Consider the following 20,169-nt stretch of genomic DNA (forward strand, 5'->3'; position numbering starts at 1 on the left):
GAGATTATGTTAAATATAATATTTACTTACAATTAGTCTCTCATTATATAGAAGATAATAAAATAGATTGTTTATATTTGAATTTAAGTATAAATGCGAATTTTAGATGTTGAACTTTAAATAAGAAGTTACTATCCAGATTAAGGAAGGTAACGATTCCTTTATACTTTATTATACTTTCATATCGAAGATACGTCTACAATCGTCTCTTTCTGACGCATGCAAACACATAGATTCGTTTCGCTGCTGGATACTGACACATCATTTTTAACAATTTTAACAATACCAGCATAACAAGTCTTATCTGATTTGTATCTATATTTTTAAGATGTCTCTATATCATCATTTCGCTGATAACTTAAAGCCTCCACCTCACAAGTATTCGGTCATAGAAGTTCGATAATTTTTTGCATATATAAACTTTTATTAATCGGAAAGCTAATATATGAGATGAAAGAATAATTAGAATGAAGAATAATTTAGCAAATACGTATTGCGTCTATAGAAAAGCGTTTTCCTAGTACAATTTTTTCATAATATACTTTTTTTGATAATAATTGCATAAAGATCGATTTTAATTTACTCTTCTTGTACGAAACTTTAATGTTCCATTTATCGTATATAATTACCACGTGGATACTACAAAAATTATTTAATTTCCGAAGAAGCGCTAGTATTGACATAAACTTGAAGAATGTGCGATGAATTGATATTCGAAATTACTAAGGTATCTTGCTCGTGCACCACAGTATGCTTTAACATATTTTTTTCCCCGTTTAAATATCTCGTTACACCGGCTGCACTGGCACTGCATCGATCTGCCGTTGCGCGTTTAGCGTGCTTTAACATGTCATTCTTCTGTGAGAAACTTTTACCACAGGTCTCGCAAGGATAAGGCTTAACACCCGTGTGGATTCTCTCGTGCACGATTAGCGCGCCTTTGCGCGTAAAATCTTTGTTGCAAAAATGACACTTGTGTGGCTTCAGACCCGTGTGGATCTTCATGTGCTGGCTGAGATTACTGGAGCATCTATACCGCATGTTGCATACCTTGCAGACGTATGGACGTTCACCGGTATGTATCCTTTCGTGGATTAGCCGTGCCTCTTTCGAAACAAACGAATCTCCGCAATAGTGACACATGTGTGGCCTCTCTCTCAAATGCATCGACTTTTTGTGATACATCAGCGAACTTTTACTTGCTAATTTCTTGCCACATTCGTCACATTCATAAAACTTATCGTTTCCATGTACGCGCTCGTGATTTAACAAAATAGCGCGTTTCGAGAATATCTTGCTACAAATGTTACAACGCCATATCTCCTTGTCGGTACATTTCTTCTTAATACTGTCCACTATTTCCTCCTCGGTATGCTTTTTCCTATGTATCTTCAATTCACTCATGGATTTACATCTGTAGGCGCAAACCTATAATAAAGCGTACGAAGCGATTGATAACGTTCCCAATCAATTTTCAATGAGAATATGGCTAATATAAATGACATAAAGATAAGAAATTTAATAATTAACGTAAAGTTTTTACAAAATACCTACGCTGCATGTGTATCCTCCATTATCGTTATTATGCCGTTTCACGTGTGTGTTCATATTTCCTTTACGATTAAATGTTGCACCGCAAATCGGACATGTGTGCCTATTAGAGCCATGCAATAATTTGTGTTGTCGCAATTGAATCCTCTTATAAAATGCTTTTCCGCACTGTTCGCAAGAATAAGGTCTGTTGCCATTGTGTTGATTCATATGTTCCCGCAAATGAAATCTAAACAAACAAGAAATACGCATAAATATTGCAAGAAAGAAGTAATATACAATTCTTTTTTAATGAATTTAGTTGAAATAATTTGGAGAATAAACCTCTATAACTATATATATATATATATATATATATATATATATATATATATACACACACACACACACACTATACCGTGATCTAAATGCATTGCCACAGATCTCACACACGTGTTTTTTCTTTATAGATTCGTCCAAATGAATTCTTTTATGCCCTCTTAAATTATTGGAATGCTTAAAGCTTTTTCCGCACAAATCGCAAAGATATGGTTTATCTATTCTGTGAGTAGCTTCGTGAATATCTAAACTAGACCATTTATCGTATGTTTTATCGCATGCAGAGCACTGAAATGATAATCGTCCTTCGTGCGATTCCATGATATGAATTACCAAGTCTTTTCTGTTACAATATTCTTTTTTACAATGACCGCATCTTTTATTAACTTCAATAAGATTTCCATGAAGATATTTATGATTATCATAATCCAGCTGACATTTGAATGTTTCGTTGCAAATAGTACAATGTAATGATTCACAGCTTTCAACATTATTGATAATTTGTTTGCCATCGCATCTTTTGTTGCGCGTCTGGAAATTTTCTACTTTGCGATTAATCTGCTTGTCTCTGCCAGACCTTTTATTTTCTGCAGTTCTAGACATATCTGCACGTTTAGAGACATTTTGTTCCTTACCACAAAATATTTTATGATTCTCAAATATTTTCTGTGTTTCACAAAAAGTTTGGCATTGCCGACATAAAACGCTAGGGCTTCCATTCTGGATCTTATCTTGTTGAATTTTTGAACTCTCTTCCGTGATAGTTACGTTACTTTCACTATTAACTCCTCTACTACTAGTTTGGATTAAAGTACTGAGTTCTAATGGTACAACATTCTTCGCAATGCTCTGAAAATTATTATTCCGTATTTCAGAACATTCTCCATTTCCTAATTCTCTCAAACTTGTTTCTGAATCAGAGTTTATAATCTTATTTATAGTAAATGAATTAGGATGCGTATCAAGATCCATATACATTTCTTCAACTATCTCTAATGAACATTCGTTAATCAACGCATTGTACTTATTCTCGTATTCTGGCTGCAAAATAAAACATTTATCGATTATACGACAAATGTACTTGGAAAACATTTTTTCACAAATAAATAAATATAACTTTTAAAAACCTTTATAATTACGGTCGAATAACATTACAACTTACATTCTCTTACTACACTTACCTCTCTCTCAATATTTAGAATCTGTTTCAAACGCATATCAGTTCTCAGACATGAAACGACTAGTGAGTGTGCAATTTCCAATTTATTACAGCAATCGGTACATACTTTCTGTGGCAATGAATCGTCTATGTCAATCGTGATAGGCATATGCAAATTTATTCTCTCTTTTAATTTAAGCTCTATCCCCTCGGCTGTAAAGATGTCTATTCCATCCAGAATGGATTTGCCACAGATTCGACATAAATTGGCAAATTTAACAGATACATTATGATACTCGTCTATCTCAATTTCATTCATATCGCGATACGTTTGAGGCACATCGTCACCTACTTGTTCGAGAGGCTGTGCTTTATCAAACATATTTATTAAGTTTTCACTATCGGTAGTCAAGTCGGCCCCAAATAAAGTAGGAATAGTACCTTCTTTTAAAACAATGGGAACAGTTTTGCTCACGTAACAGCGATCTTCAACGTGGTGAGAACAAACGTAATAATTCAAATGCAATTTCGCATTCGATTTTGTGACTAAATCCGATCTGCCGCAACATTCCGCCCATACTTTGGCTCTGTAAAAATCATTGTTAAATTCAAAATTCAAACCAGTGACATAAGTCAAAGTACGATAATTACAGATATCTAGCTGTACTATATATTAGCGATAACTATAGATAAATAGATATAGCCTTTGAGCCCAACAATAAAATGAAGAAAATAAATTTAATTATCTAACTAATAATAATAATTATCTAACTAAGCATCGCATTAAGAATGAATGCGAAAATGTTCCTTCACCTATCAGGAAATATATATTGCGACATAACACTTACGTGTCATCGTTGGGAAAATTGATAAAAGTGACATTCGACGAATCCTCGCTTTCTGACGAATATTTACAATTTAACGCGGCGCAAACGATTCTCATGTTTCGGACGATTGTTCCTAATTGCAATTGTAGAAGAATGTCTCTACCAAGTCTCTGCAATTCTTTTTCTTCTTCTTTCTCTCCTTCCAAAATTCCCAATGGATTTCCAGCTCAAAGCTCAAAGTCTCTGCGATGACTGCGATTCGGATACGCAGGGAAACGAGACTAACGAAAGTGGAGTAGTAGACTAGTGAAGTCAATAATGGAGAGGACAAAGGTTAGGTTAGGTTAGGTTGCTGGTTGCTGCCCCCCCCCCCCACTGCATTCAGCCCTGGTCCACGTTCTACAGCCGCCAGAGGCAGACGCAGATGCAGAGGGTTGTAAAGAAACCACGTGATCGCTAGGCCACTTTACTCACGTTTTCCATCAACTTACTACACATTCGTGGCGCTTCAATTTAAAATTATACATATCCCAGAATATTCCACTAATCTTGCAATTAAATCCGTGGTTTCTTCATGCTAATTAATTTTTAATGAATAAAAGATAACGTAAAGTTGCAAACTGCCTGAAAACATAATTCACAAACGTAATTAATTTCGTAATGCAATTCAGTCATTAATGTAAATATAATTGATGCTAAATCAGAAATATGTGTAAATATCGAAAGTGATGTTATGAAATAAATACGAATTCATTGGTATGAATATGAATCCGAAATATATGAATAGCTCAATGATCACATATATGTATATTTTCTCATGACTCATGAATATGAATTAATTTAAATAGGCAAACAATCACGTGTTTTGAATAATTTAGTTATATATGTATAGTCAGTCAGCCAGCAAACAGAAACTTAATAGCCCTAAATATATATATGTTTATATATAAAGTAGGAACAATAAGTTACAACTTTACAAGTAAATTTTATAAACAGTCTGATATTATTCTCCGGCTGAATCCAATACATGAAATACTTCTGAATTGTCGATATCCAAGAACAAACATTTAAAAATGTCATTGTAGAAGTCCGGATAATATTCGCACGCCCGCTGGCAATCGGGCGTAAAATTTATTTCCAACAGCTTGGGCTGCATTTCGCAGTCTCTCCACTCCAACATCAAGTCGGCGGCGTAAACGGCTCTGCTTTGCGGATTCTCGGCTATTCCTTTTGGCGGCGGCTGCGCGACTGCAGCTTCGAAAGTCTGTCGTAAAACGGAAAGAACCTTCGGCTCGACACAAGTCTTCCAAGGATAATCAGGATACTGATTTTCCCATTCTACAATGAAATCGGCGCATTTCATATGAAACAGCGGATTCTCCTCGGTATAATTCATCACGGTGAAATGTTGCATATACGTATCAAAATTGTTCAGTGCAAACGGTTGATTTGCAAAACGCAGAAAGAAATTTGCATAAGCGTACGCGCGTAGCGGCTTTACAGATTTGAGCAACACAACGTATCTCATATCGAATTTCACTTGATTTATGTCCGGTCTGTTGTACAAAATTGGCCGCGTGATGTACTTCTGCGCGATTTTCGGACCTGTGCAAGGTAGTCGCAGAATGTGATAGAGATTGTTCGTGACATGAGTATCTAAGCCTCTCGCCAAGTTCCACGGTTTGCAAATCCAATGATTATCCAAATTCTTGTCTACCCGTTGCGTAAAATAAGCGACAAATTGTGCCAATTCCATGCTTAGATTATACGTCGTCGGTAACCATGTTGGATAAGTCTCGAGAGTATCTGAATCGTACAATTTGTTCGTTGCTTTTCTTCTACATACAATCGATAAAAGATCCTTCGTTGTCAAGACATTCTCATATGGAAATTGATTTATAAAAACATGAGGCGAGGAAACATTTAATTCTTTGTACGTCTTGTAGTGAGATACGAGCCACAGGATGTCCGCCTCTTCTTCGTTGTCGGTGATTTCAAATGCCAGATCTGTCAAATAATTATTCACGAAACTGTATTGTGAAAATACCTTTAATTTTCTACCGGTATCTGTTTTGATTGCATCCAAGTTCTCTGGCAAACTTTCAGGAATATGACCTGCTAAAAAATAATCTGCATCTGGCTCGCTCTGTTGAAAACTTTCATCTTCGAACGTGCTATGGGCCCAAGGCAACAATAGGGCACGTCTTTTTTTAGGATCCTTCGTCTGACCTTCTACAAAATCTCTCGTGACTTCATCCCCTGCAGCAACGTCTCTTATAGGAAATAGAAGCGTATAAATTACACCTTCCGTCGTATGCAGAAAAGGGACGGCTCTAAAATTTGGCTCGTCGCTATGGTTTATCGCTGAACCAACCTCATCCATAATATACCATACTGGCATTCTATCTTCTATCTCTCTATAGTTGACGGAATACGATTGATTGTAACGCCACATTTCGTCCGTAACGTTCTTGATTTTCTCTTGCTCATCCACCTCGGTGTTTAATCCCATGAGAAAGCACATTCGATCAAGCAGGCCAGGTACTTGAATTAAATTCTGTCGAGCATTACTGACGTCGTATGTCCATGCATGATCAATAAGATAAATATTATTGGGATCTTGTGCGGAAATGCCACATTCTGTAGATACTATTAGCTTCCATGTTGGTTCTGTAACATGCTTCTCTCCATTTTCATATTCTACTTTTGTCAACTGAAAGACAAGGCCAGCATCATAAATCTGATTTTTTAACTTGTTGTATAAAACTTTCCAAAATAATTGTGGGACGCCGTAAGACTGAAGTTGCGCTTTATGTGTCGCAAGAAACACATTAAATAAGTCAACACCATCCATTGTGAAAAATAAATAAGTTGGCCTAAAACAAATAAATATTTTATTTATTACTTATTTTAATTAAGAACAACAAAGTGTTAAATATATATATATATATAAAGAACCTGTCTCTTGAAATTGACACATGCGAGATGTTGAAAATACAGAAAATAACCAGTTCACGTAAAACGTTGACATAAATTAGTTAAATGTTGGCATTATTGCAAATAACGGTACGCAATAAGTGAAGAATTTTTATGCTATATTACGCAGCAATCGATAAATCTATTAACAATGAAATTTGCGAAGGTAAGATAATTTTTTACTCATAATAGGTTAACTTCTCTAAAGCCATGTGTGCCATGACTGCCATGTAGAATAGAAATCACTCCGAGATCGAGATCTTTTTTTTAGGTCTGTTCGTTTTCGCTGCACTTCTGAACTAGTGCAACATATAATATTTATAACTTTTAAACGATCATGCATATATATATATACGTATATTAAAATATATATATATATTTATTTATTTATATAAATGTAAAAATTGTAAATAAAATGAAATAAATATTTATAAACACTAATTCAGGAAGGAAAGGATTTAGGAGTTACATTTAGGAGTAGAGAGAGCTATGGATAAATAAAATATAGATATTAATTGTTACTTTATTATTTATTGAAGATTATTTTTGGTAGTATAATATATATGTTGATGCCCGATATATTTTTTTCTTCACCAGCTCCGCCTCTTCCTCTACCTCTGTCTCTGCCTCTGCCTCTTCCTAGCCACAAGGGTGCTAGGATATTTATTTTAAAAATATCAGTATCCGTTATTCAAACCCGATTTTCTATTTCCTTTATCCTATATATAAAAAAAATCTAATTACGACAAATCGATATCACCTCTTCCTTCTAGTAAGAATTAAATCATGACTAATTATTATTTCGCCAAGAATCTTAAAAGCATCTAAGAAATCTTAAATAATTTAATCTGTACAGCAACATGATTCCATACATTAAAATACTCAGTAATTCTAAACTCTCAATTTTCAATTCTCAATTCTCAATTAGTACGGCCTAGCAAAAGCGTCCCAATAAAGGGAGCTTTCCAGCAAGCGACACAGGTCGACACAAGTATCGTTCTATCTTTCTTTTTTGGTAATGAGCAACAAAGATAAAACGATACTTGTGTCGAGTTGTGTCGCTTGCTGGAAAGCTCCTAAAATCGCCATCATTGCGCCTCTCATTCTTCTCTCTGACAGCAGGCCTCTTGTACGGAGAAAGAATTAACCAATCGCATTGGTCAATGGCCGAATTGTTTAAATGTGATTGGTCAATTTGTTCTAGGGGGGTTTCGACGGTCTCACGTCCCACGTCCCACGAAAAAGGCCGGCCGGGGGTCAGGATGGCCTGGGATGGCCTCTCTCCGGCTTCTCTTTGGTTCGTGATTCGTGTCATTCGTGATACGAATTGAGTGAGGTTAAGTTATCTAACGCACGAAGAAGATATACGAACTGCTAAAACTATCGGCTGATATAATGTAAATATAATGAAAATAAATCAACATAATGAGCAGAACATCAGTGTTTCTTAAAAATTTAATTTAATTTATCGAAAAAATTGAATTCTGATTTTTTGTAGTATTTTATAAGTAGGCAATATAAATGCTTGTTCTAATAGTAATTAATTTGGTATTAATTTGCAACGTCTAATATATATACACATTTAACTTTCATGCTACAATTGAACAAAAGCATTAAAACCGGGATATATTAAATATAGATGTCTAATTGTTGAGTTTGATTTCTATCTAACCTATGTTAATTCAAGTTTTTCTTCATATACCAAGTCTTGTTTAGTTTTAGGTAATGACAGCTATAAAAGTACACGGTGGAATCGATATTTTAAGGCTACCGGTAAACGAGGAGGAACATGTTTGTCCTCCGTGGCGTATCAAGTATACCCAGTCTCACATACTCCATTCAAAGTGTTCCAAGAGCGAGGATGGCTGCGGTACCAACGCAAATGCCTGTCAATTTTGCGTGTATGTTATTCGTTATCTTGTAAATATCATAATACCAGAAATGTAACTCTCATTCTTGTAGATATAGCAATGCGTTAGAATTGCCACATATGCCAGACATGGTGTTTCCCAATAATGTGTTATCCCTCAAGCATCAGAATGGAGCGTCGCTGCAATTTAATGCCTTGGATGCTCTAAGATATGTTTCCAATGGAAAGATCAATGTACAGCTTGCTTGTGCGGAAGCATGGAAGGAATCGAGGTATGTGCAAAATACTTATTTTAAACTTAATAAGTTTACATACTTTTTTATAAATATACTTTTTCTATTTACACGTATATTGACAGATCAGAAAGTAGTGAATATCTAGAAGAAAAGATCAAGCCTTTTGACTGGACATTTACTACCAACTATACCGGTACAACATCCGGCTTTAAAGTCGAAGAAACAAATGAGAGAATTGATATGGATAAATTAAAACAGAGAGATAAGATTATGTTTTATCACGATTTAACATTATTTGAAGATGAACTTCATGACAATGGCATTGCAGTGAGTTCAGTCAAAATTGTAAGTTATCTCATAATATACTTGTAATAATGTGCCGCAAAGTTGCATTTCATATCTCTTGATTCTTTTTTTCCGTAGAGAGTCATGCCTGGCAGTTTTTTTATACTGTTGCGATATTTTCTTAGAATCGACAATGTAATGCTAAGAATAAATGATACACGTATTTACCATGAAATTGGGAAAAATTACTTATTACGTGAGTTTACGTCACGAGAAGCTAAAGTTAAAGATATTCGTGTAAGTAATACAGCACGATGACATCCATATTCCTTGTCAAGTTTCAAACGAAGATATTAAAAGCATCGTCAAATTTATTTCTTTAATGTTAAAAGTAGTTGTGTAATATGTATGAATATATCACATGTCATTATTCTGACTATTTAGTTGACTTGGAATTGATAATAATTAAAGTCTTGAACAATTCTGTATCGATGATTAAGTATAGGGAGTTAAAATATATTATTTCTCCGTAAGGTTTCGCCGGCACTCTTCCTGGAACCAAGCGCAATAGCACCTCATTTGCCATTAACTGGAAGTCGATACGATAAACTAATGGTACCTGAAAAAGAAGAAGTTAAATTACGCGAAGATACAACTGCGCAAAATGAGACTATGATTGAAAAGAAATTAGTACAATCTGATGAACATACGGCAGACAGTTCCATCACCTAAGTCTTGCGCTAGGGTTTTGATGTTGTACGGTGTAATTTTGTCGTGCGCGCGCGATAAATGTAAAAAAAATGATACGAAATTTATTATCATACTCAAATCATTAATTCTTGCTTGAACATTTCGCGAATACGTATGATTTTAAAGATCGAAATCAAAAAACAATATAAGAAAGTTTTATTGTCTCTTTATCTGAAATTAATGTTAAGAATTCATCACGATTGATCGTAATCATGCTTGTCACTTTAGTATCATATATTTCTCTTTCACCTGATTTTTAATAAAAACTTGAGCAAAACTGCCGAATTAACTTGTTTAACAACGTGTTTCTCGATTGGCACTATACGCTTACTCGTGCGGCGTCACAATCAGCGATGAGAAGAATACAATGAATTTTGACACGACCTTCAAGTGACCTCGAGCACGAAAAATCTCACGTTTGAACAGAGACAGAACGGAGACAGCAGAACGGGGCGTTGTGAAATTAGAACTTTAGTTTATACCGGTATTTAAAAATAGATTTTAAGAAATATAAAAGTACAGAAAAATCATTTTATAATACAATTTAAATATTGAAACAGAACACACACATTGTGATTTCTTTTATCATCTAATTTTATAAAATGCATTAAAATATGTAGTCACATATGTTCTGCTTATTTCTCTTTTTATTTAAATCTACGATATATCAGAATCTCAGTAGGCTGAAAATAAGTAGGCGGATTTTCTTTCTGGAAGCTGAAATTTTTCTTGTCTTTGTCGAAAAAATAATGTCTTATAGGTCTTAGGTAATGTCAAGGTAATTCAAGATCTGCCCATTGTTCCTTGTATGACTTGGGCCTTGGGCACGCTTATCGCATCTCGCACATCGAAATTTGCACTTGTTGCAAATTTAAATCGACGGAAAGTCTCTAGCGTTATTTTTCTGTTAAGACTTGGTAAAAACATTCACACGTTCACACGAATTGCTCGATTGATCCTGGACCAGAAAGATATCGGCCTGAGGAACGAATGTCAAAGGAAGCGCGACTGGGCCTTGGTCTCTTGGATTAGATTCCGCTCGAAGGGCTTCAGTCCGTATTCCACCATCGCGTCCACTCGTTTTCTCTACCGATCAAGTAGAAAATAAATGTCAAACGAAAAAGGAGCAAGGAAAAAAGAGACCGAGGGAATTGACCGGTCGCGACTTTCGGGCTGGGCCGTCTTCGGACTTCCACGGTGGTTCGCGGCCGCAAGAAACTTGGGTGAATTCTATCGTACGGGTCGACGATAAGGCGAGAGGGCGAGGAGAACGAGAGGAGGAAAAGGAGGAGGAGGCTGGAGGAGGAAGAAACGCAACAAGAGCAAGAGGCAAGGAGGTCGTCGACGACAGCAGTCTCTCGTGAGTAGGCTTATCCTATTGCCTCCGTCCCACCTTATAGCGCTCTCACACGCTACCAGCGGGTGCGTAGGTGTTTCCGGCCGGCTGAAGAAGCATGCCCGTCTGCGCCCGTCGATCCAGAAGAGGACGGTCGAGACAAGATAGAGAGACGGGGAAAAAGAAAAAGGAGAAGAGGAGAACGAAGAGGAAAAAAGACGGAGTGATGACAAGACGTAGTAGCGAGAATAGAAGAGCATAGAGCGAGCGATGAAAAGAGAGAGAGAGAGAGAGAGAGAGAGAGAGAGAGAGGGGGGAGAGCTCCGGTGCTCCGGTCGAGAGACAGAGAACACTCGGCCGGAAGCAGTTACTCGCGCGATGCAACGAAAATATCAAGGCGTCCGTTTCGCAATAGTTTTGCTCGCGTCCGCGCCCGGAGTTTAATATAGAATACTCGCGGCCGGCTTCGTCGCGAAAACATCACGCTGACGTCGACCGTACGCGGGTTTCTTGTCTCTCTCTCTCTCTCTCTCTCTCTCTCTCTCTCTCTCTCTCTCTCTCTCTCTCTTTCTCTCACTCTCACTCTCCCGTTCCCTACTGTATCCGTCCGAGAAAAAGGTCTCCTTTCCGTCTTCTTCTCCTTCTTCCTTCCTTCGCGTCAGACGGACGCAAAGCGGAGCCCCTAAAATTAGGCTCGTGTCCACTCGCTCATGCTACCGTCGCCGCCGTAGATGACATCGAAGAGCGCCGGAGACGGGAGAGTCGGACTCGTCGAAGGTCTTTGTCCGTGACAGTGGTGCGTGCTCGCGGTGGCACGTAGCGACCTTTGAATAGCAGAACCAAGGTGCGCGACATCGGTGATGACGACGGCGACGGCGACACGTAACGAGGTTGACGAGGTTCTGTCAGATTCCCTTCTGTCCTCCCTCATATCGCGAAACGGGGACGGGAAGTACGGGATCTTATCGCGGCAATTCGCGAAAGAATGAAAACGTTATGTCACCTCGCAGGTTCCTATTTCGATACCTTGAAACCAGATCGATGTCTTCCTGCAATTTAGCAGTTGAAGGATAAAAACGTGATATACGATTATACGTAAGATGTAACGTTCATTCCTTCATTCTGTCGTTTTCAAGTCATAGACAATAATACCTTAATATCGTCAGAGATGAAATCGTTCTTTTGAGCCAAGTTTTCTATATCTTAAATTTTTACAATATCTTTTCTCGCTTTCTTTTTTTCAACATATAAGAGTCCGGATGAATAATTATTTTATATTAAGTGCAAAAGGCTGTATATAACGTACTATGTACGTGTAAGATATACACAGCGATTGGAAACAGATTTATTGACAATCGCGCGACGAAGCGAACTACGGAATCCAGACTCCCACGTTTATCCGACCTCGTCACGCGGGTCGTGCACGTTGAGAAGGGTGAGAAAGGGAGAAAGGGTCCGCCCGAATGATTTTCACAAGATCTCGACATCGCGCTTTAAACGCGGAAATCCATTGTCGACGTTTCTCGTGATGCCCCAATGTCTTTTGACATGCTTTAACGAGTTGCTAAGAGAGGGCAATTTTCCGTTGTCGCTGCGTCGTTCGAGCGTGGAGGAAGGGATAAGTAACAACACGACGAGAGGGACGAGGGACGAGGGACGCCGACGAAGGGGAGAACGAACGAGGTGTGGAGGAAGGGGAGATGAAAAAGGGAGGCCTGGTACTGGCTCTTCGAGCCTTCGTGGAAGACGACGGTGGTGGGAGGGGACGGGAGGAGGCGAGGAAGGAATGCCACTTCCGGTCACATGACACCACTGGACCAGCCGGCCACTTTGCTCTCTTCTTATTTTCGGCTCGTCACGCGTGTCCGGACCTCTTTCCGTCCTCTTCCTCCCTTACGCTCTCTCTCTCTCTCTCTCCCCTCGATTAACGCGCGGCGTCACAAATCGGTCCCGAACGAGAGAAAGAGACGCCGAACGCGCGGATGGACGGCCGGCTGGCTGTTTTTCGACTTTCGTTAACGATGTCGTCGCCCCAGCGAGATCTCTGGTCGATAATTTCGAACACGGGATATATACCATGCAGTCATGCACCTGCGAATCACCGGTCGAGAAATATCGTTAGATAATACTTCCTTGCAGAATAAAGACGTTACTTTTGTGTCATGATCTCGCAAATATATCGATTTCTGGGAGAAACAACGCTGACAATGATCAACGGTGAAAAAACAAGGGCGTAATGAGCGTAATGAGATTTTGTCTTCCGGTTAAGTCTCGCGTTCACGCCTGGTTAACATTGAAAATTAAAATTCGAAAAAGGTATCCGTTCCAACTCAGCTAAAACAAAATCGACCAATTATTTTGTTAATACTAAAGTATCCCTAAGTGCGCGCAGAGGGTCGCATCTTATACTTGATTTACGTACGCACTTGTAATTTCTTTTTCTTTCTTTCTTTTTTTTTTTTTTTTTTTTTAATTACGCCCATGTGGCGCAAGACGTGTCACAATCCTGCCGTTAACCCTTCGTACAGCTATACCGCTCTATCTCGATTTTCTTCCTCGACAGACTCGGTGGCGGTGGCAGCAACGAACGTTTATACAGAAGAACTACATTGAACTGCATCGCGCCGCAGCCGGGCTAACGGGCTTACATCCGTTCGCTTCCTTCGCCGCCCGCCACAGTGTATCCAATTGCCCGCTGATGACGATCTGGGACCTCTTGGTAATGATCGCCTTGTCGATCGGCTGCAAAGCAAACAGAGCAGAAGCAGACTCTCGCCGCGGCTTCTTGGCGATGGCAACGATGGCAACGACAGCAACGACAAATCATACTCCTTCAAGTCTATGATATGCACCGGTCATCTCTCCGGAATATCCAACGGTCTACTCTCTATTGATCTATTCTTCTATCCCATCGCGACTGTTCTCGCACCCAAGATGTCTTGTCGTAAGAACGATGTATGCCCAAGTTTTGCAATGAAATAAATAATAAAACGTTGAGCAAAAGCTCAACTTGATGTCAAAAGTTAAAATAAATGGTCTGTTTTTAGATCATCACGTATGTATATATTCAGAAAGGAAATGTAGTTAAATAAGAACAGCATTATAATACAGAATATATACCTAGACTCTTCAGATTCAAAATTGTTACGCCTTACCTATCCATTTATCGAATTATATTTTTTCTTGAAACCTAACGGTACTTTATCGGAATTACATTCTGTAAAATGCAATTACATCGCGTGCTTTAAAATGAAAATGAAGAGCTTAATGTAAAAGAATCGAATTGGCGGGATGGTTAAACACGTCTTCGCAGATTTCTCTGCTCGACATGCCGAATATAGATGCACAAGTATATACATATCTATGCATTATATATACATATATATATATATATATATATATATATATATATATATATATATATATATATGTATGTGTATGTATATATATATTTACAAGACATATACAGATCGTATAGACTTACTATTAATAAAAACTTCTTTTCTTTCGCTTAACGAGACATACCCGCGTGCGCGCATATAAACGCGCGCATACGCATACTCATACATGCACACGTACATAAACACCCGCACTCGCGTTCCATTCACGCCTTCGTGTCCTTTCGCGCCTTCGCTAGTCGATCGGTGTGCAATCGCATTGTCCTCGGCGAACGTCCACGTCCAGTTTCAATTCGAGTCGAGTCAACCGAGATAAAATCTCGCCGACCACGTGATCGACGCCAAAAGAAAAAGCATGCGAAATAAAATAGAACACATTGTCATAGAGTACGTTGTGATGCATGCGTGAATCTCGGTTCTGATTCTATCCGGAAGTAAATCGAATTAAAAATCGAAAAGAGACGAGGCACCAATTAAACTACCAGATAAGACCGTGTGGCCGATGTGTGTGATTTAAAAGACTCTAAAAATCCGTCCGAAGACCAGATGCCGTTCGGTGGCTTGACTGGAAAACCATTTGTTCGTTTCCTCACTTGAAACGAAGAAATGCTTTTTAGAACGCTTGGGAGGACCGTGATCGTCAAGACTCGCGAATCGCGAAAGGACCAAGGCTAACTAACTCGGCTCGCATCGCTTCACATTTACTCAATTCGGTGTTTTCCTCCGTCATATCGCATTCATCTTTCGTTAGAAACCTCGTTACGCCTTTTCGCACCGTCTAGACGTTCTCGCGCTGAGGCCATAACGCTGTTTTCGTGCTGTCCCATCATGCTTTTCTTATCCTCGTGGTCTCAATGCCCGCCCTTCGCGAAAGAAGGGTGAGCGAACCATCGAGAGAAAGAAAGAGAGAGAGAGAAAATGCTCAATTTACTCCAATTCGAGCACGTTTTCCTTGAGCGCGTTCAACAACAGATTGCTCGAATTATCGTGACACCTCTTCCCGCATACCTGTCCGCAGTGATATTGCTCCTCGGCTCGTTTTCGTTCTTACGCGATTATTTTGCCCATGCAATCGACCCAGTTATATCCGAGCATTCGCTCACACACAATCATTTGCCCACGCCTTGCGTTGAAATGCTAAAACCGAGTCTTACGACCCCACTCCGATCGATCGACTTCCAATCCGCGCCAAGATATTCGCGTCGAGGAATATCGCTCAAGGGGAAAACCACTCGCCATGTGCGATTTTCTTCCGACAAATTGATGCGGGTGATTTTTAATAAAGAATAATTGCCCAGTGCATATCAGCGTTTAACATTATAACCATATTGCCATGTCCCTGCGAGGTCAATTCTTTATCTTTTGATTACGCGATTGATTACTCAGAACCGCCGAGAACATAAAACCGTATTATATTCAAGTGATCCGATATACGTGTAGAAGTACAAAATTTTCGTTAAACTTTTATTCTTCCTACACATGCACGTATATGCGTGAATAACATAATAACTCGTACAATTTAATAATTTTTAATGTTAAAATCATGCACCAGTTGCACCCAATGTCCCGAGAGAGAGAGGGGGGAGAGAGGGAGAGGGAGGGGGGAGAGAGAGAGAAATAAAGAGAAAAAATGGATTTACTATTTGCCGTGATCGGCGAAAAAAGCGAGTACGAGTTGGTCTGCGATGTTACCGATCTTAACACAAGTTTCTATTTATAGCTAACGAAATCACTGGGATGGGAGTTGAGAGCTGGGGGGGGGGGGATAGCGGGCGGTTTCCTCTTTCTCGCGACTCCATTTTCGCGCGTATACGTATGGCTGTATAGCCCGTTTTTAAATGACAAACGCTAATTGATAAAAAGGATACTCGCATAGGACTAGATAATACTGGAGAAAACATTAACAAAATAGGAAAACACGACAATCTGCGCGGGTCTCCGCTATTTTTCGCCTCGCATATCTCCCTCCAGAGTCTTTCCTGCTCGTGCAACCATAGATTTTTAGCGCCATTACTTATAAATCATGTCGTAACACAAAAATCAAAATTTAAAACTCTATTTCTATCTCTTGCTCTCTTTCCTCTATTTTCCCATCTCTTCTACCGTCAGAAAACTTTCGCCATGCTATAGCAGGGTTTGACTCAGCGGCCACATTGGTCTATGCGTATACGTCATTGGTACAATTTGCTTACGTTTCTCTGTCCCCTCTGCTCCCTTCATTCTATCAATCGTCTCTCGCTCTATCATAAACCATACGCTTAGCGTTACAGCCGCAAATAAATTAACCGTAGAAAAGTTTGTTCTTTATACAAACATAATATACAATATACATTTCTATCTATCTATCTATATATATACATATATATATATATATATATATATATATACTTTAGCTTTTTTTCTTTACTCTGTGGGTGTATGTAATCCCTCCCCCCTCCCCCCTGCCCCAGACCCCGATATATTACCGTTCGTTCGATTTCACTCGGCGCGTAGTACAATGCGTATAATTCATTTATGTATAGAATTATCTATGTGTAAGTGGTATGTCTGGACGATACGCTCTACTCGCGTACTTTATTCCTCTCTACCGTTCGCGCACGCAAAAACACGCACAAACACACGTACGGGCACAGACTCCTTTCGTACATTACTCTTTCTTTCTTTCACTCATTCTCTCTCTCTCTCTCTCTCTCTCTCTCTCTCTCTCTCTCTCTCTCTCTCTCGCTCGCGCGCGCGCGCGCCCGCGCATGCATGCAGAAACGTACCAAGCGTGAACACACACAAGCATTCGTACCACACATACGCACGCACTTTTCATGGAGAATAATAAATAAAGACATTCGCAGCGACAAACGTACAGGTTCGTCAAAATCCGATATTGTTCTCCTCGACTTAAATGCAGTTCTTGTACTTGATGCAATTCGCTTTTGCTCCCTCTGACCCCTCCCTCACACACGTCCGATATGTCCATCAGGGCGGGGTCCTATATATTTCTGGATTTCTCCATCTTGTTCCGGTCACTGAGACGTGGAAAACACGCGGCATTTCCACACAGATAGGCCTTTCCGCTCAAGGCTCCGGCGTGACTGGGTCCAACAGCCTCTTCTCCGGGTCCCTCGAGTCTCCGATGTCGCTGGTGATGGGGTGATGCCTGCTACCGATCGCGTTCGTGTTGCAACGGCAGCCCTGCGCAGCGTGACGCGCGTAGCACGCCTCGCAGAGGGTTACGCAACCTCGGAGGGGCCAGTAGCACAACAGGCAGGGCATCACCAGCGCTAAGGCGCCTAGGCAGGTCCACCTGGACGCCGTGCGGTTACCGGTGCAGGAACACGGTTCATCCGCGCAGCTCGTCGCGGCAACTTGGCCGTCCATGGTGCTGGCGACGCTACCGCCATTGCCGCCGTCCACGCAGTGGTAGAAGAGGCCCTTGACGCAACATAGGCACGACGCGTAGTCTAGAACGGTCTCTGCCGAACAGAGGCACGTGTTGTCGCAGAGCCACTTGCTGGGCAGCGGAGGCGGCTCCCGGCACGACTCGCATCGGCATCTACCGCAAAAGTCGCATATGATCGACAGACCAGCCGGATCGTAGGTCCTCGTGCCAATCGTGTTGGCCGGCTCCTTGGTGAAGGAGACCGGCTGCTTCGTGACGACGTTCGTTGCTGCCGCGTTCGTCGACGTGGCGACAGGAGAAGCGCCGGTCGCTGCGCCGCTGAAACCGCGTATACTCTGATTCTTAGCGCGACCGCGCGCTCGATGCGTCGGCACCACCGTGGCACGTTCGTGACTTCTATGATGAGAATGGTGACGATGGTGATGATGCCTCCTCTCGGTTTTAGGACAGTCGGCGGCCGTCTTACTGTCGACATCGAGGCGTCGTTCCTGATTGCAGCGCGAGTTATCGAACGGTGCCTCGACGTACTCGTTGATGGTCCTCTCGCCGTCCGGCCGTGGCGTGGCAAGGCTCACCTCGCCGATCGGGCTCCTAGGCGACGTCGCAATCGTCGTTATCGTCGTTATCGTCGTGTCCGTGGACGACGGCGAAAGCAGACCTCTGGAATTGGCGTCGCTCGGTGACATTTCTACGTTCCGCGGGCGACGCAGGGACGGCCTGCTTCGAAAGGAACTCGACAACGGCGTGAGAGGCATGGTGAGCGGTGCCACGCGGGGCGTCGGAGACCCCGGTACCGATTGCGACGCCGAAGGTGGCGGTGGTGGTGGCGGCGGCGGCACGGACGGCATCGACGTCGACGTCACGTGCACGAGCGGCAACCGCGGCGGCGGTAACGGCCGGCTGTGATCGTGCACGCGCGTCCCGGTGAAGACGAGACGCGAGTCCGCGTCCTCGCTGGCGCCGTTGGCGCAGTCGTCGCCTGCGGCAATGTTTGCCCGCGAGGAGGGAGACCGCGTGAGCGGCGATATCGCATCGTTACGCGACATCGGCCGATCGCTCAGTTTTAAACGTCCCGCTGCTCCTGGACTTTGTGACGTTGGCGTCTCGAGATGACGCCGCTGCTGTTGATCCTGACAATATTGCCGTTGCCAATGCTCCACCTTCTTCGTCGCCTCCAACTCCTCCCTCTCCTCGACTCGACGATGCTCGAGGCGGATACCAGCCGTGCTAGCTGATCCTCGATCTGCTGCGGAGAATGATCCTCCTCGTGTGTTTGTTGCCGTTGCTGCTGCTGCTGACAACGATGCTGCGGCACGACCCGTCCAAACTGGTGCCGTCCGCTCGCTAGCCCATCGTTCGACGGACGTCGTCGGTGTATCTGGAACCGATGGACGCTGATTTGACGTTGGGGTAAGTGTCGCCTCGGTAATCCGCACTGCCCAGCCCGCGCGAGGTGGTGACACTCTCGACGAGGGCGTTCCATTAGCGAGGATGGGGCTCGGTAATGCTCCGCGTCCGCTTCCTCTCGCCCTCGCGACACGCGCTTCATCCCCACCTGAAAACATCACAACCAACAAGTCGTGTTATATACTCGATCAGATCAGGTGCGGAATATGAGCCAACTATTTTAGCTATCTACCTATCTTAGCACCGCATTTCGATAGATATCCTTAAAATGCTAAAGTTTTTCTAAGCAATTATTTTATTAAATGTTTATTTATATTATTTACATTAAATATTTTTTTTTTTAAATAAGTTCTTTCCAATAACGAATATTCTTTCTAAAAAAAAAAAAAATTAAAAAAAGCGGTATAATTTTATAGTCGAGGATCTTTCCAAGATATTTCAACGAGAAACAGTGTTGGAATTGAAAGCCAAGATTCACAGGTGAGAGAAGTTGCCAAGTGCGGAGAGAATTCTAATGAGAGAGTTCTGGGGAGAGTTCTTGATTTGAATTTTCGAAAATGGAAAAAATTGGAATGGCCGAGCGAGGATGACGACAATGACGACGGGGTATAGCGAGGTGTCAGATCTCAGCAGTCAGCACCTACGCGGTCACGAAAAGAGGT

General features: G+C 41.2%; 4 protein-coding genes across 10 annotated transcripts in view; 1 reads left to right on the forward strand and 3 right to left on the reverse strand.

The window, feature by feature from the left end:
* Positions 1-140: 140 nt before the first annotated feature.
* On the reverse strand, positions 141-4,227 carry LOC143907854 (uncharacterized). 2 transcript variants are annotated; one of them, XM_077424877.1, is made up of 6 exons: positions 3,877-4,227; positions 3,470-3,615; positions 3,051-3,397; positions 1,949-2,910; positions 1,555-1,780; positions 141-1,428 (listed from the first exon to the last, which is right to left on the reverse strand). In XM_077424877.1, exons 1-6 carry the CDS (start codon positions 3,969-3,971, stop codon positions 649-651), a joined length of 2,556 nt encoding a protein of 851 aa, XP_077281003.1. In that variant the 5' UTR covers positions 3,972-4,227; the 3' UTR covers positions 141-648. The 2 variants fall into 2 exon arrangements, with proteins under 2 accessions (XP_077281003.1, XP_077281004.1); XM_077424878.1 differs by lacking the exon at positions 3,877-4,227 and having other exon boundaries at positions 3,051-3,392; positions 3,470-3,609.
* Positions 4,228-4,835: 608 nt separating this feature from the next.
* Positions 4,836-7,057, reverse strand: Ttll12 (Tubulin tyrosine ligase-like 12). Of its 2 annotated transcripts, none has more exons than XM_077424879.1 (2): positions 6,814-7,057; positions 4,836-6,731 (listed from the first exon to the last, which is right to left on the reverse strand). In XM_077424879.1, exon 2 carries the CDS (start codon positions 6,707-6,709, stop codon positions 4,859-4,861), a length of 1,851 nt encoding a protein of 616 aa, XP_077281005.1. In that variant the 5' UTR covers positions 6,710-6,731; positions 6,814-7,057; the 3' UTR covers positions 4,836-4,858. The 2 variants fall into 2 exon arrangements, with proteins under 2 accessions (XP_077281005.1, XP_077281006.1); XM_077424880.1 differs by lacking the exon at positions 6,814-7,057 and having other exon boundaries at positions 4,836-6,128; positions 6,230-6,370.
* Positions 7,058-8,087: 1,030 nt separating this feature from the next.
* Positions 8,088-14,433, forward strand: LOC143907858 (TIP41-like protein). 5 transcript variants are annotated; one of them, XM_077424885.1, is made up of 8 exons: positions 8,088-8,228; positions 8,548-8,732; positions 8,794-8,973; positions 9,060-9,282; positions 9,361-9,519; positions 9,757-11,332; positions 11,403-13,624; positions 13,872-14,433. In XM_077424885.1, exons 2-6 carry the CDS (start codon positions 8,557-8,559, stop codon positions 9,952-9,954), a joined length of 936 nt encoding a protein of 311 aa, XP_077281011.1. In that variant the 5' UTR covers positions 8,088-8,228; positions 8,548-8,556; the 3' UTR covers positions 9,955-11,332; positions 11,403-13,624; positions 13,872-14,433. The 5 variants fall into 5 exon arrangements, with proteins under 5 accessions (XP_077281011.1, XP_077281012.1, XP_077281014.1 ...); XM_077424886.1 differs by having other exon boundaries at positions 11,403-12,207; XM_077424888.1 differs by having other exon boundaries at positions 11,403-12,152.
* A 2,946-nt stretch (positions 14,434-17,379) lies between these two features.
* Sty (sprouty signaling antagonist) overlaps positions 17,380-20,169 on the reverse strand; it is a 32,971-nt gene continuing 30,181 nt past the window's right edge. Inside the window, exon 3 of the mRNA XM_077425109.1 lies at positions 17,380-19,655. Within this exon, the coding sequence (XP_077281235.1) occupies positions 17,776-19,655 (1,880 nt within the window). The 3' untranslated portion in view covers positions 17,380-17,775. The remainder of the gene's footprint in view (positions 19,656-20,169) is intronic.

This window comes from Temnothorax americanus, unplaced genomic scaffold (genome assembly GCF_048541705.1).
Source record: "Temnothorax americanus isolate GAGA-0224 unplaced genomic scaffold, ASM4854170v1 Scaffold9, whole genome shotgun sequence".
NCBI classification, from domain to species: Eukaryota; Metazoa; Arthropoda; class Insecta; order Hymenoptera; family Formicidae; genus Temnothorax; species Temnothorax americanus.

Bases quoted from the DNA above. Each gene is read 5' to 3' on its own strand.
- LOC143907858 (XM_077424885.1), top strand. From the start codon at position 8,557: ATGACAGCTATAAAAGTACACGGTGGAATCGATATTTTAAGGCTACCG. The intron at 8,733-8,793 runs GTATGTTATTCG...TCATTCTTGTAG, and splicing joins AATGCCTGTCAATTTTGCGT to ATATAGCAATGCGTTAGAAT. The intron at 9,520-9,756 runs GTAAGTAATACA...TTTCTCCGTAAG, and splicing joins CTAAAGTTAAAGATATTCGT to GTTTCGCCGGCACTCTTCCT.
- LOC143907854 (XM_077424877.1), bottom strand. From the start codon at position 3,971: ATGAGAATCGTTTGCGCCGCGTTAAATTGTAAATATTCGTCAGAAAGC. The intron at 3,398-3,469 runs GTACTATTCCTA...TGTTTGATAAAG, and splicing joins TCCCATTGTTTTAAAAGAAG to CACAGCCTCTCGAACAAGTA. The intron at 2,911-3,050 runs GTAAGTGTAGTA...TTTATTTTGCAG, and splicing joins TTCTAAATATTGAGAGAGAG to CCAGAATACGAGAATAAGTA.
- Ttll12 (XM_077424879.1), bottom strand. From the start codon at position 6,709: ATGGATGGTGTTGACTTATTTAATGTGTTTCTTGCGACACATAAAGCG.